This window comes from Cyprinodon variegatus, unplaced genomic scaffold, assembly GCF_000732505.1.
Source record: "Cyprinodon variegatus isolate N-32 unplaced genomic scaffold, C_variegatus-1.0 Scaffold154, whole genome shotgun sequence".
Taxonomy (NCBI): Eukaryota; Metazoa; Chordata; class Actinopteri; order Cyprinodontiformes; family Cyprinodontidae; genus Cyprinodon; species Cyprinodon variegatus.
Window position 1 is genome coordinate 1 of NW_015150607.1, and position 15,096 is coordinate 15,096.

The 15,096-nt window shown below is 38.6% G+C and overlaps 1 protein-coding gene and 1 long non-coding RNA gene across 2 annotated transcripts in view; one reads left to right on the plus strand and one right to left on the minus strand.

Moving 5' to 3' along the window:
- Positions 1-4,979: 4,979 nt before the first annotated feature.
- On the plus strand, positions 4,980-8,296 carry en2 (engrailed homeobox 2). Its single transcript, XM_015377472.1, has 2 exons — positions 4,980-5,861; positions 7,950-8,296. Exons 1-2 carry the CDS (start codon positions 5,375-5,377, stop codon positions 8,267-8,269), a joined length of 807 nt encoding a protein of 268 aa, XP_015232958.1. The 5' UTR covers positions 4,980-5,374; the 3' UTR covers positions 8,270-8,296.
- A 2,501-nt stretch (positions 8,297-10,797) lies between these two features.
- Positions 10,798-15,096, minus strand: part of LOC107086494 — an 11,392-nt gene continuing 7,093 nt past the window's right edge. The window contains exon 3 of the long non-coding RNA XR_001481313.1: positions 10,798-11,359. This is a non-coding gene — a long non-coding RNA (uncharacterized LOC107086494). The remainder of the gene's footprint in view (positions 11,360-15,096) is intronic.

Here is a 15,096-nt window from a genome sequence, read left to right on the forward strand (position 1 = left end):
TTTTTTTGCTGTTTAGAAAATTTGCAGGCGACCTATAGGCTACAGCCCAAACTTTTGTGCCTTTGATCTTGTAGAAGAAAGTGGTAAGAAAGAACAAAGATGAAATTAATGCAAACAACCTGCATATTTGCTTTATTCATGAATATAAGTTAGAACCTTAAAAATCGCCAGGATTTTAATTTTCTATTTTCTAATTCAGTTTCTATTTACCACATGCAATAGTTTTTTTTTTTTGTTGTTGTTGTTGTTTTTTTGCAATCAGGCTTTATGCTATTTAATTTTAGTTTATTCCTCCTCTTTGTTATCTGCATCATCTTTATTTTGTTGAATTCATTTATCAAAACTATATAATCAGTGATCCGTTCAGACTTTTACTTTTTTTTAACACGTTCGTTTTGAGGAAGGTTACACATGAAACTGCACCTAAAGCTTAACTGTGGGTTAAAACCTTGAGAATGATTAACATCTCTTCTTCAAATAAACTTTTTCTCATATTCCGTCTTGTTTATAAGTGATCACAACAAATATTCCTATTAATACTTTTGAAAAAGGGGGTCTGAGTAAAACAATGGCTTTAATAATGAACTGCAGCTGTACTTTCACAAAGATTTGACTTTTTTCTTTCCAAAACGATGCAAAAGAAAAGTGAAGCCCTCAAAAGCGTTCATCCCACACAGAACACGAACTCTGGCCTTAAAATAAGCAATTATTGATCATCAGACGGGAATTTGTACCTCCACTCGTGCAGGTTTCAGGGGTTTGCTGATGGGAACTCAGCTGCATTCAATTAGGCTTCATCTAATTTAGCCTAGGCCTTAATTGCACTCAGGGTGGTAGCTGTTTGCACTAAGCCCCGTTTGAGGCTTCTGCAGAGAGAAGACGGGGAAAAAAAAGAACAATCCAAATTTAAATGAGACTTATCTACGCCACACCGATCAGACGGATTAAGACTTATTAAAACCTATAAAGGGCTAAAAGCAGAAGACTCAGCAGCAACAAAGTCCAGAGGATTGTTCTGTATTCACAATCAAATCACAGCAAGAAAAAAAAAAGAATACAAACAAATTATATAGACATCATCTACCTGCAGTGCAAAGGGGTAAATGATTCGTTTAAATCAGAACATTTAGTCCAAAAAGGGGATTATTAAGGTAATATTTTAATTTTGGGCACCAAATTTCCCCTTATGTTTTAGGGTTTTTACTTTCTCCCTCAGATCTTGTCTTATCTGTAAAATGTTGCTTATTTTGATAGGAACACGGGTGTGGATTCCAAATTAAAACACGTCTGTGTTAGTTGTCGACTGACTTTTTTTTTTTTGGATCAACCTTTAAAATAGAGTTTCTAAGCTTTACTAATTCTACTGCGCTCCTCCTGAGCAACTCACGATAGAAATAAAAATACAAATCATGGGGCCGAGTAAAAAAAAAAAAAGTAAAATAGGGAAATAATCATACAGGATCTTAAAATAGAAGAGTGCTTTCAGGATTTTTGAAAGGGTGCTGAAAGATTTGGTGCGACCCCTGCGATGGTGACAGAGCCGATATCTAGGGGGGACCCCCATTCATCTGGAGGCACGGATGATGACCGGGAAGAAGGAGGGATGGGGGGGGGGGAGCTGGGGCCGCATCTGCAGAAGGTCCCACCGCCCTCTGATCAGTGAGCTGGCACACATCACGGCGTCCATTCACAAATCCTCCTCCTGCGCGTCACCTTGTGTAGTACTCCATAGTACTGACGTATACTACAATTCTACCAGGAGAGATACAGGGGAGGAGGGGGAGCGGTGGGGGAGATAAAATAGGTTATAGGAGCTCAAGGACAGGGCACATGCGCACAACGCGCGCGATTGATTCGAAGGCGCAGGGAGGGTTAAAAGGTATATGTGCACGCGCGTGCGTAAAACAGGAAGAGGGAGGGGGAGTGGAGCTATAAGTGGATTGTGCTGTATACATTCACTGCATGGATACAGAAGTTTAGGCTTCAAAAGAGGCAGGGAATGTAAATTCTTTGGTAAAGACACACAAACACTTATATGGTGCACAAACATAACAGCAAATGTTTCCCATTTTTGCAACAAAAAAAAAAAAACAGAGCTTTGAGGTCATGTTTGTCGAAAAACAGTGAAAAACTAAGTTTTTCCTGTAGAATATTTGCAAGTAATTTCTATACTACAATAAATAAATGAATAAATATGATGAAGGGCTTTGATTTTTACGCCACCATTCGGAAATTCAAGCGTCTAATTCGGCCAACATGTGGAATGATTGCAGACGTCGAGGCCTATGGTTTCCGCACGCTGGATTTCATCACTATTAGTCAAAATTGTAAACAATAAATAAATAAACAGGCAAAACCTGCGCCCGATTTCACTATTTATTACGCATTTACGTGAAATGAAAATTATAAGAGCTGTTTTGCACATTTCAAAACCTTCTGGAGAGGAAAGGGGAGCGATGGAACAGGCAGATTTTGAAAAAAATACAAAAAAATCCTAAATATAAGGGATGTTAGGATCACATCCCCAAACACAGCCAAAAAAAGCCAACAGAAGCCAAATCCTAATGAGAAAATGGTATATATATATTCAATTGTTAAGTGGCGGCAATGTAAAATAAAAGAAATATAGTTTCTGGAGCCCAAATTTGACCCTCTACCAACCAGAAAAGTAGAGACAATGAAAATAGTTTTAACCTATTAAAACATGAGACGACCTTTTTTCTTAAGAGCAGAAAAAATACAGTTATATAAACAGAATTGATTATAACAAACATACTATTTGGACATTACAGTGTAATACATGTGTGAAACTTACGCAATATTTGTTACATTTAAGTTTTTCTGTATCAGTGCGGTTGGACATTTTGCACTGGAAAATACACACAACATGATTTAATTAGAAAACAATATAAATATAGAGGGAAGATGTTTCAAACTTAAGGAATATTACGTCTTTTGGGGAGGGTGGGGGTGTTTAGTAGAAGAATATGTAATATGTTGTGTTGCACAAAAGGCCCCTGGATTCTAATTCAGAGTCTGCAATGGTGTCATTTCCTCCAGACGCCCCTGTTTTTTGCTGAGGAGGTTAGAGGCCAAGCCCAGGCGGTAGCGGCTTGTCTGTGGATCCATTGTCTGCTGCTTATTTAGCGCTCAACATTAATCTGAGCTTCCCCTCACAAGTGAGAAACAATCGCAGCGTGAGAGTGTGCCTTGTCTAATTACACCTTTCACTATCAACTTTCTACTGTTTGGACTGGCTGCGCAGAGGCGATGGCTGTTGGTCAGGTACGATTCACAATCCAGCCGTTTAGGTTTAATAAGATATGGTACATTCTTAACTTTAAAATGAATAAATAGTTAAAAATATTCTTTAAAAAGTACCTATTGATGCATGTGTGGGTTAGGCCTTTTCGTGTGATTATTCTAGATTTAGCTTCTGCAGCAGAAATAACAAAATCCTTTACCTTTATACTAAGACGCATTCAAAAAGGTGGAGGTTTAGAATATTATTTTTTTTCCTTCTTGAACACTAACCAAAATGTGACGGGGGTAGTTTCATATGCCAAAAAAAAAAAAAAAAAATGAAATGTAAAATAACTTTGAACGTTGCCTTCAAAATGAAGTGCATTCTTATTATGGGAACATTAAAACAAGACATCTGTTAAAACAAGTAGACGAGCAGGGCATCCAAAAAGAGATTATCTTTAAGGAAATCTAGGTATGCTCTTCTGGATTGAAAAAATAAATAGATAAATAAATAAATTTGACAAATACATTTCTGATACTAATAAAGAAAAAAGAAAACAGAGCTTTAACTCAGGCGACCCACAGCTTCTCACTCACTCTCCACGCCGCTCTTTCAGTGGATCCCTCCTTGTGTGAACAGACCCGAATCCAAATCGCCGTCCTCGCTGCCTGATGGAGTAACCTCAGAAAACTCGTCTTTGGAGGTGGTCAGCAAAGTTACTCAAAGTTTTGTCTTTGGCGCGACTTCGGGTCCCGAGCAGCGCGCACAAAACAGTTTGTTTGCATCACTGATTTCTTTTAAAGGGATATGGACCCAGTTCTGGGGCCACCGCAGGCTGCGCGACAGGAGAACGCATCTAATAGCACATCAATTCTTGGTCACATCGCTCTGATTATGAAGCGTCTAAACTACATATCATGGGGTGAGCACGTGCTATTTTATAGGGAAATTTTAAAAAAAGTCATTAAATTATATAATTTGGTAAATTCAATGTAATGTGCAAAGAATAATAAGTCTGTTCCATCCCCAAATATAGTTTTTTACGCATAACCTCAGCGCGCTTTTTAAAGCATATACCTTTTAAAAGTAAAGGTAACTTAAATGTGTCAAAACTGTTGAAAGAGGGTCCAAATTCAACAAAAAGCAAATCACTTGTTCATCAGAATATGCTGCACTTCCCTCCAAATAGGTTATTGGTAGCATTTTTATTAGGTAGATCTTCAGGATTTAATCAGTTGATGAATATTTTTGTTTTTCATCACAAAAAGTTATCATAATTAAACTTCCTCATTCAAATATATGCTGGAGCTTATTTAAGCTCATTGAAATCTGACTTCCTCTGGTGTTATTGGGAGTGTTGAACCCTGGGGATCCTCCATGCTCACTATTTTTTTTTTTTTCCCAAACCAACGCGTCAATCCTCTCGTTGTTTTTGTTTTTCTACCCACAAACCAGCTCACATTTTCTCAAACTCCTGTGGCAAAATAAAGTAAAAACATGTCACGAAAACTGGGTGTATCTGTGTGCATGCACCGGATTCAAATTAGGCTTTCCTCCTCGTACACGTTCGGGACTCTTCCCCTTTTACTAGGGCGAGGATGGGGCGTTTGTAGATCGCTCCGGATTCTGCGTCACGTGGCCTGGTTTCTACCTTCCTATTGGTCAGGGGCACGTGTCTGGGAGGACGGTGGGTGAACGTCACTCGGGGGGCTCGCATTGAAAATAAGAACAAAACTCCAGAGTGAGAGTATTAGAGCATCAGTTTAGGAGCCTCTTTATTTACCCTTAGTTTAGTTTAGATGTAGGCATTCCCTGGGACGCATAAATCGGATGGTATAAATTGGATTTGTGCGCAAATGGCAAACGCTTACGCTCTGAGATATCACTTATAACCCGATTTTCAGGAAATATATGAGCTAAATTATGCTTTTCTCAAAGGGCACTACGGCAAGACTTTGCGTGGTGTCCAAGGCACTCACTGGTATTTGAGTTTTTTTATTTATTTATTTTACCCGGACAGTTTTTTTTAGGGGTGGGGGTAATTTCCCTCAAAGTTCTCAAAATTTCTTGCTGTGGAGGGAGCGACAAAGGGGTTAAAGAGCGTAAAGCGGGGGAAAGTGAATCAGTATGGAAGAAAATGATCACGGCAATAGAGATGCGGTGGAGCGGCAGGATTCAGCGGATGAATCCAACAGAGCTATCCTGCCCCTGTTACAGGCGCCGGGGAACCCGCAGATCCCGCATCGGGTCACCAATTTCTTCATCGACAACATCCTGCGACCGGACTTCGGACGGAAGAAGGATGCGGGCGCGCACCGAGAGGAGAGCATCCAGGCGTCGCGGGAGAGCCGCGGCAGCCCCGCCGCCCCTCAGACCGAACCAGTGGGCAGCACGGTGCCGGCGGAGGGGACCTCCACTCCACACACTGTCACCAGCACCAAGAAGCCCGCGAAAGCTGCAGATGAGTCCCTAAAACCCGGTGGGGAGAACGGAGACCAGTGCCTAAGCTCAGATTCAGACAGTTCCCAAGCCAGCTCGAACCCATCCATGTCGCAGCCCATGCTGTGGCCAGCCTGGGTCTACTGCACCCGATACTCGGACAGGCCTTCTTCAGGTTGGTGGCATGCCGTTTTACTACATCCCTGACAAAAAAAAATGCGTTGTAACCTGAAATACCCCGTAACACTGACCCCGAATGCCTTGACCGAGTTTTAGCTGCAGTAAAGAGAGCGATCGCTATGCCGCGCATACGTCAAAAAAAAAAAATCTCCTTTCTGATATAATAAAAAATAAAACTAAACATATAAATATCTATATAAACCTGCGTGGTCGCGCATTTAGAAACGGATTTCACGCATATACTTTCCATCGCGCGTAAACAGAGCTAAACAATTTATCTCACTATTATCAAACTATTATTTTCGAACAAGGAGTAGAAGAGCAGGCCTTTACAAAACATGAACAATAGAAACGAAATATTTAATGCTGATCGACAGCATTTTTTCCCCACTACAAAATAATTAATAGTGGCACATTACGGTTACTTTACGCACAGGATTTCTCCTGGTACCTTAGTGCAATTTTGTGTGTATAATCAATTTATTTCGAGTAAATACAAGTGCGATGAGCTGTCTCATTAAGGGAGCTTGGATGCATTCAAACTAACATTTTGTGCACCTGTAGAGTCATTTCCTTACTAATATGTTTTGGATGATATCAAATCTGCATGGTTTCATAAGAATCGCTGCCCAATTTGCAACAGCAGTGAGCTTCTTTGTTGTAGTGATAAACCAACTCATAAGCTCCATGTATTGTCTACTATCGCTGCAAGGGAGTTTAGTTGTTATATATTTCTAACTTCCCACTGGAAAGTGGAGTACAACTTGTTCTCATGCATTATGGAAAGCTATACTATAGAGTTCCGTGGGCGATTACTACGAGTTGGAGATGTTTAGATTTTCATGCTTTAGGTTTTCATGATTCAGAGTTGATTGTGCATTTCTTTTATTAATGTTTTGCGCTCTGTTTCGAAAGAGGGGGCTCCGTCTTCCCAGATGGGAAAGGATTGTGTGTGTTTCTCAGATTCCAGATTCTGTTCACGTCCGTCCACCAGGGAGTTTTTCAAGTGGCCCACAAAAAAAGTGAAAGGGGAAACACAGAGAGGCAAAGTAGCAGCGCCGAATTGAATTCAAACTCTAAATTGAACAGCAAAAACACGCATTTTTCCCACTAATCCTGCTGTCATCTGTTAATATTTGTGTCCATGGACTAGAGTGTGTCAGTTTATGCTCAGTGAGTGTGTGTGTGTGTGTGTGCTTGTGTTTGTGTTTGTAAAGCAGCAACAGGGAGGCATGGCTGCGTTTGGATCCCTGGGACAGCTTTTAAACTATGGTTTGGGCCCCCTTTCTGCAAGTTTTCATAGCGAAATATATCGATTTAAATTTTTTATCTGACAAAACTTTAGCTTATGTTTGGCTCTCCAACTAAACAGAGCACACACGAAGATATCCATTTGTTTACATCCTATTTTGGTCGGCTGTTATAGATATATGAACAATGTGACCGTTTGTTTTAAAGTGTACTTTACGCACACGGGTTTTGGTTACATTGGAGTTAATTACCCCCATGCAAAGTGAAAGAATAACATAAAACTCGGGTTTTAGTTATGTTTTTTGATGGAATACATAACAATAACATTTAATGATGTTCATGAAGCTGTTTTGGTTTAAGATTGAACTATGGATCGAGCTCATTTCGCCATTTTGACAAATCCCACCTTTATTTATATCAACACTTGGTGATTTCGTACTTGTAAACAAACCATTGTGTACTTAAACCATTGTATATTGTTTGTTAATCTTTATGGTGAGGTATTTTAATCAACAATGGTGATAAAACATTTTCTGATTCTGAAATACAACTAAAACGCTCAAATATCACCCTTAAATATTGTCCAATCGTCAATAATCATCTAAAAACGTCTTATTGTAATTCTCATGTAAAATTCGTGATTTTACATGAGAATCATAAAACATTTTAAATAGGCTTTGTTTAGACTCTCAGTGAAACAGAAAACACATGAAATATCACTAATCATTTGGTACCTAATGTGCGTCACTTGACCTAAAGGGATTTGTTTTTGTTTCGAAATGACCAATTAATAAAAATGTCTAACAAACAATTGCACGTGTTCTCCCCCCAGGGCCAAGATCTCGCAAACCAAAGAAGAAAACAACCAGCAAAGAGGACAAGCGACCACGGACGGCCTTCACAGCGGAGCAGCTGCAGAGACTAAAGTCGGAGTTCCAGACCAACCGGTACCTGACGGAGCAGAGGCGGCAGAACCTGGCCCAGGAGCTCGGTCTGAACGAATCCCAGATCAAGATCTGGTTCCAGAACAAGAGAGCCAAGATCAAGAAGGCCAGCGGCACCAAGAACACTCTGGCCTTGCACCTGATGGCGCAGGGACTGTACAATCACGCCACCGTCACTTCGAAGGACGAGAAATCAGACAGCGATTGATTCCCAGAGAAGCAGCAGCCTCCTGACGAAAAGGAACCTATAGTAATCCTATGATAGATTTATATAGAGATTAAAACTCTACTTACAGGAATATTTAATGCTACCACTGCAGATACTTTAACTACCACTCACTATGGATGTACACAATGCCTCCAAGACACCATTACGCATAAAGGAGTCCCTATTTCTAACCCCACCATAGGCCTCTGTAGGTTTCTATGGGAATATTATAGTGATTTTTTCGTTATAAGGGAGGTATAATTAAGCCTACAATGCAATAAAATGATCGAATAAAGGGCCAATGTATAGCCTATACCAGCATAAATTGTTTAACAAAAAACAGAGAAAAACAGAGAGATATTTCTGCAATATCACGTCTATAAAAGATGTATAAAGGTACGTTTTCATTGTTTTTCTCGTCCCCGCCCCCTTCCTGGGGCTACAAACACTCTCCATTTTTATAAGCCGTATAAGGATTACTGCTATCCATGATTGTCATCGCGTTACATTTTATCTAACTGGCACTTGACGTTTTTAACCTGTCAGTAAAGTGGAAAATTAATAAAAAGAAAAAGGAAAAAAAAAAAAGAAAAACTGAAGTCCAAAGAATATTTTTCTGCTGCATCCAGGCTACTGTGAATTTAAATATGCTAACAAGGTTTTTCTAATGCCATGCTCGCTTGTTTTTTTTTCTTTTCTTTTTTTCTTTTGTTGTTGATGTTTTTCTGCGTGTAAAAAAAGGATAGGTAAATTTGTTAGGGCTAATTGGGCACTGCTTTATTTTTCAGTTTTGATCCCCTCCCCTAATATTGCTGAAGTTTGCTGGAAGTGACCAGTGGCGGTTCTTGTAGAAATGGAACCCTGGGCGAGCCCCTTCTTAGACCACCCCATGCATTAAAAAAAAATCCACATCCAAAATCTTTTCTGCAAAAAAACAAACTCTTATCAATTTCTTTGCTATTATTTTTCATAAGACAAAGAATCAAAAGGGTACCAATTTATAGGCTATTAATAAGAACATATTTTTTTTCCTTGATTGGCTCTGATAAAGGTGATAGCTTTTGATCTTGGTTTGACAAATATCAAATCTCAATGTTAGCAATATATTCTATGATACATAAATTGTTACTCTTTAATTTCAAAATTTTCTATTTGAATCAAAAATATGTCTATTAAAAACAAACCCACACGAAATAGTTTTGTCTTTTTAATGTGCTTTAAATCCTTTACATAAAATAATTGAAATACATCAAATCTTAATCAGCAACTCAGACCTCAAAGGAAAAGTGCTATCGGAAAAAGTGACCGATGAATCTCCACTGCAAATCTCTTTTCTTCACCAGAGATAGTCACTTCAAATAAAAAAACAACAACAAAAAAAAGCCTAGGATTGACCAGGCAGCACACTGTGGTTTCCATCATTGCCTCAGTTTAAGCTGTTTTCTGTCTCTCTTCTTTCTATCATGGCACCCCCCTAGACCACGCTGCCCTGGGGAGATGACCATAATTCAAAAACCGCCACTGGAATTGACAGGGTACAAATAGGTTTTACTTATTTCTCTTTTTTTAACCAACACAGAAAGCTATAGGCCTTGCTTTTATGATTACTATGGTCGTGTCTCAGCCTTTAAACAAATGTGTGTGCGCTCTTCATTTTATGCCAATGCATCAGTGCAGCTATTATAGTTTTAAATAGCAATATAAATCCTTTTTGTAGCTAAAAAAAGGCTATAATGCTGCCTTTTGAGTCACAGAAACAACTCTGTAGCATAAAGACAATGATGAAAACCATTTCTGCGCACTCTTTAGACTTTTACATGCAGGTTGTTGGATGTTCTTGGTAAATCTTTCTCTATTTACATTTTTATTACATATATCATAAAAAGAAGGGAACTCCATCAGTGACTGTAATACAAATGTTGGAAATCTCTTATTGTTGTTGAAAGGACTTCATATGTGTATTTATATAGATTATATTCAGAAAAAAAATCTATCCAATGACCAGTGTTGCTTTAGAGTAGATATCTGAGGTGTTTACACTGCTTGTTTATCTTGCAATAACTTCTTTTTGTTTGTTTTTTTTGTTTTTTGTTCTTTTCATTGTGAATGGAAAAAAAAAAGTTTATGGGGCCTTTTTTGCATGGAAGCTGCAATTTGTTGTACTTTGGGCAAAAACAACTGTGTTTCTTAACTTTGGTCTATATCAACAAAAAAGTATGATCGAGTTTCAGATTGTATCCATACCAAATTGTGAACTTTTTTGCCTTTTTCAATGTGTTTTTTTTTTTCCTTTTTGTTGTGCATCTGCAAAAAGTGTGTATGAATTAAAAAAAAAAGAAAGAAAATCCACCAAACAGAAACACACTTTGCCTTAAAAAGTTCAAGTGGAACTTTTTTTTTCCTGAAACAGAACTGTGCCGAATCAGAAAAGCAGTGTTACTTCAAATGCAGACTTGCTCAAGTTTTAATGCCTTTATGAGAACTGCTGGTACGACATTATGAATTTACTCATCAGCGTATATCTATCTATATATGAACATGTTTAAATGAAATTACAACACAGAGTTGTAGAATACAATGCTATTTTTTATTTTATGTTGGAAGTATTCTTGGTATATATGTACATAATTTGTATCATGTATTAATTGTGTAATTAACTGCCTCCTGAACAGCCGCAAAAGAAGAGTAAATAAAACCTTGGAGATTATACATGAGCAGGTCTCTGGCTTCTCTTGTTCATGTGTTGAAATGTTTACATACAGTCTTTATTTGGCAGAATTACCTGGAAAACCATAATGTTCACAAAGTCATTCATATACATAGGAAATGTCCATGAAATCATTGAAAGATCACATTCATTACTTTCCAGATTAAATGAATAAATAAAAATAATCATAATATCATACAAGTGAGAGCCTTGAACAATTCCCAGGCCTGTTTCCCAAAAGATGCCTTATCTGCATTTCCATTCTTGCACCGCTAGTCTTTGAACGCCATGTCTAACGGCCAGCAACTAGCGTTGGGGCTGCTCCCAGCACTGTCTCCGAGACGGTCAGTCTTCTTCGCCGCTTCTGAAAGGAGCCTGAATTTCTATCGCAAGGCAGAAATGAGGAGCAGAAAGGGTGAGAGAGGGAGAGGGTGGAGGGGGAGGGGAAAGAGTGCAATGAAGGTCAAAGCCCGTCATGGCTGCAGGTGGCTGTCCCCCTCCCTTTCCCTCCTTCCTCCACCCTACCCCACCTCCGCCTCTCTTAGTAACCCATTCTCCACACACAGCTTTCACACTCTCTAAACTTATACACTCAGTCTGCCTTACACACATGCACACACAAGCGTATTCACACACATTAATCACTGTATTTTTTTTATATTTTATTCTCCCACACATTCCCCAGACTGCATTAATTTCTGCTTCTCCTCTCTGTTTAGCCCTCTCTCTCTCACACACACACATACAATCACACTCCACTGTTGTTTTGATCCTTCATTCAACCAATAGGAATCTTTATCTGGATGTTCACAGGAACAGGAGCTGCAGGAAGTTCAGATGGGGACACCAATGTATGAGTAGGAGCTAAAGCTGTTAAGGAACATGGGCAAATTCTTCATGAAATTAAAAAAAAAATTGTTAGATTAAAAATAGGACATGAATTCTCCAGTGAGGTTATGTCAAAAACAGTTATTTTACCTGCAGCAGGTAGCTTCTGGTGTTTTCGTATATTGCAATTTCAGCGGTATTGATTCTAAAAGTAAAAGCTAATGTAAAGTTACCTTTGTTGTGGCTGGTAGTGGTGGGTGGGGCGGGGGTGGGGGGTTATTTAATGATACTTTCAAGCTGCTTCACATTTGTACTTGGCGGTTATCTACAGAAAGGCAAGTAATTATTCACAGAAAAAATTAGGACAGGAAGTGTTTCTTCCTGTTTGACCCACATACTCTGTACAGAACATATAAAGTCATCTAATATGAAATTAAAGAAGTTAAAAACTATTAAATTAGTTTAAGTCAACGCTGTTTAATAGATTTTTACACTGCCATACTTACTGGTAAGTACTTCAGAGTTTTATACATGTTTTACTTAGTGGGATTAGGCATAGGCTTATTACTGATAAAGTGAGAGTTTATTACTGTTACCGCAAAACACCTATTACCATCCCTATGGCTGAAATTCCTTTTAGTTTTCTACGTCCCTATACAGAAACCACTTTTTAGTGTCTGAAAGCACAAAAAAAGCACAAAAAAAAATGCAACAGTAACTTAATTATAACAAAGACAAATTAAGCTGTAGAGAAAAAAAAAACAACAAGCAGGCAATGAACATAACAAAAACGCTGGGAAGAAATTTCCTTAGATAGTTAAAACAATTTGTTCTTTTGGCAGTATTTTAGGAATTATTATGAAATTTTAGTTTTTGAAAATATTGTTACATGATGTTCCTTTTAGTTTTTTTTTTTGCTTTTAATGTAAATCCATAAAAGTTTGTCTTTATTTTCCGATTCTAGAACTGTACCAATCTGATGCCAGCCTGGACTTGCAGAGAGTGGCGTTTTTGCATTAACTATACCCACAAAAATCAGTTTAATCTTGGAGTTTGAAGCATAAGAAAAGTTTATTACTAATGGTGTTTTTAAAAAATCACTTGTTCCAACCCCTCTGCCCTGCTGCCCTGGGATGTAAATCATATAGTATGTATAAAAACCCACCACTGCATGCAGAAAATCAAAGGTGATGCACCACCCTTTCTTATATTAAATATCTGTTTCTATTTTAACAAAATCTCAACCAATACTGGTTTGATATTTTAACAGCGAAAAATCTTTTTTTATGATGCAAGAGAATACTCCATAAAAAAGAATGGTTTTAAAAAACCTGCATTGTATTACAATATTTACAAAAAAGCTAATGTCACTATCCAATAAACTTTATATAAAGCATCTGATAAAATACACGCTGATGTAGGAGTAGTTTCCAAGAGCTCATTACTTGGAAAATTTCCCTTTTTTCTTTCCATTCTCTTCTTAAAAGAGTAGCAGAATTACATCCAGCAAAAGTGTGTTAGTTTAATGGTCAAGCTGTCTGCTCAGGTCGCCTGCTTTCTGCTGCTTAGCAGAATGTAGTTCAACTCCAGCAGTAACAGTTTCCATTTCTTTCAATTCTAAACCCAAACAATATATTGGGATTTTTTATTTATTTTTTATTATTGTACACAAGCTAACATGTAGTAGCCTCTTTTGACCAGCTGTGCACCACACCAAGTGGGAGTTTCAGCTGTTTTATTCTAGGCTCCAAAAAACTCATCAATGTGTCACTTTAAACCATGATAATTGTACAACATAACTTATTTGAAGGTTTAAAACCATAAGCTTTTAAAAATTTGGGTGTATAGTGTCTACAACAGTTCCATGCCTCGCCTGAATTAAGAAAAAGTAGAGAAACCTACATTTTCTGAAGTGAGAGTAGGATGCATCAAGTAAAGTATCAGTGTATGTATCTCTGCACACAAAAGGGCCCCATCCTGCTATGACCTCTCCTACCATCCTCCTCCTCCCCTACTGTGTCATTTACCCACAGTTTGTGAATGCTTCCTATGGCCAGAGAGGAATCTGCTCTGAGGTGCCCAGGCTTTGTGGCGGAAACATAATTAAAGTGGTGAAAGATGTAAAAGGTGAAGAATAGGGATGACATCAGGCCAATTTCACACTTGGCACTCGAATGGCTAGGTCCAAGCCAGGACTCTTGCCTCGCAACACAGATCAAAGCCCACTGTCAACGCACCAGTGCAGGAAAAAAAAAAAGAGGCAAAAGGACACCTAACTATGCTAATCCCCAGGACGAATATATTTTAATCTTGTTAGAATACAAGTTAATGCCGGGGCTCAGTGGCTGAACTTTTTTTTTTTTTATTGCAAGAATGAGAGGTGGACAAAACTACTTTTACCTTTTCTACACAAGGTGCCTCTGTCTGGTGCTGCTGGAAAAACAGCCAGTCTTCACAAACTTTCTTTTGGGCATACTTGTATTATCAAGCTGTATACTGTACAGGCGGCAGATACTGTAGGGGTTCAAGCTGTTGAAAAGGCAAGCAACAGTTTCATTAAGAACAACGAAGGAAGGGGGAAAACAGTGTCAGTGCCCCTGTTTGAAGCCCCACTAAGACATCTAACATGCAAAGGAAATGAGTATTTTGTGGACCAGTTTGTCCCCACTCACACTGAGCCCTCCTTTCTCAAAAGCACCTTGGTAACCCTTGATCTCTCATGTATGGAAGTCAGGGCACTGGGGCCTGCAGAAGTTGACTGGGGAGACAATAGCAAGTGGATCCATTCTGGTAAAAGTCACACCCAGGCAACTCTCATTTCACACACCGGGTTTGAGTGACCCTTGAAGAAGGATGCAGAACTTTTAAGATAAATTCTTTTGGGACACAGAGAAAACCCACCTGTGGGGTGTTCTCTGTTAGCAACTAATTTGATTTATAATCAACTTTTTGTGGGTTGCTTTCTACTTAATATGAAGGGAGACTATAGTATTTATTGTACAACACATCAGATCCACATTCACTGATTTAAGGATCCATGATGGACAAATATAAGAGTTTGAGTCCATTTTATTTGGTAAAACAGGAAACAGAAACTCACATTTCCTTAATAAATTCTACAGATTACAGTGGCTGTAACTTTTTTCTTACCCAGTGACACCTGGAGCACCAATCCCCCCTGACCCCTGCACATGTATAAACAATGGATGGATGGATGGATGGATGGATGGATGGATGGATGGATGGATGGATGGATGGATGGATGGATGGATGGATGGATGGATGGATGGAT

Coding starts and splice junctions, on each gene's coding strand:
- en2 (XM_015377472.1), top strand. CDS start 5,375: ATGGAAGAAAATGATCACGGCAATAGAGATGCGGTGGAGCGGCAGGAT. Junction 5,862..7,949: donor CTCGGACAGGCCTTCTTCAG/GTTGGTGGCATG, acceptor TTCTCCCCCCAG/GGCCAAGATCTCGCAAACCA.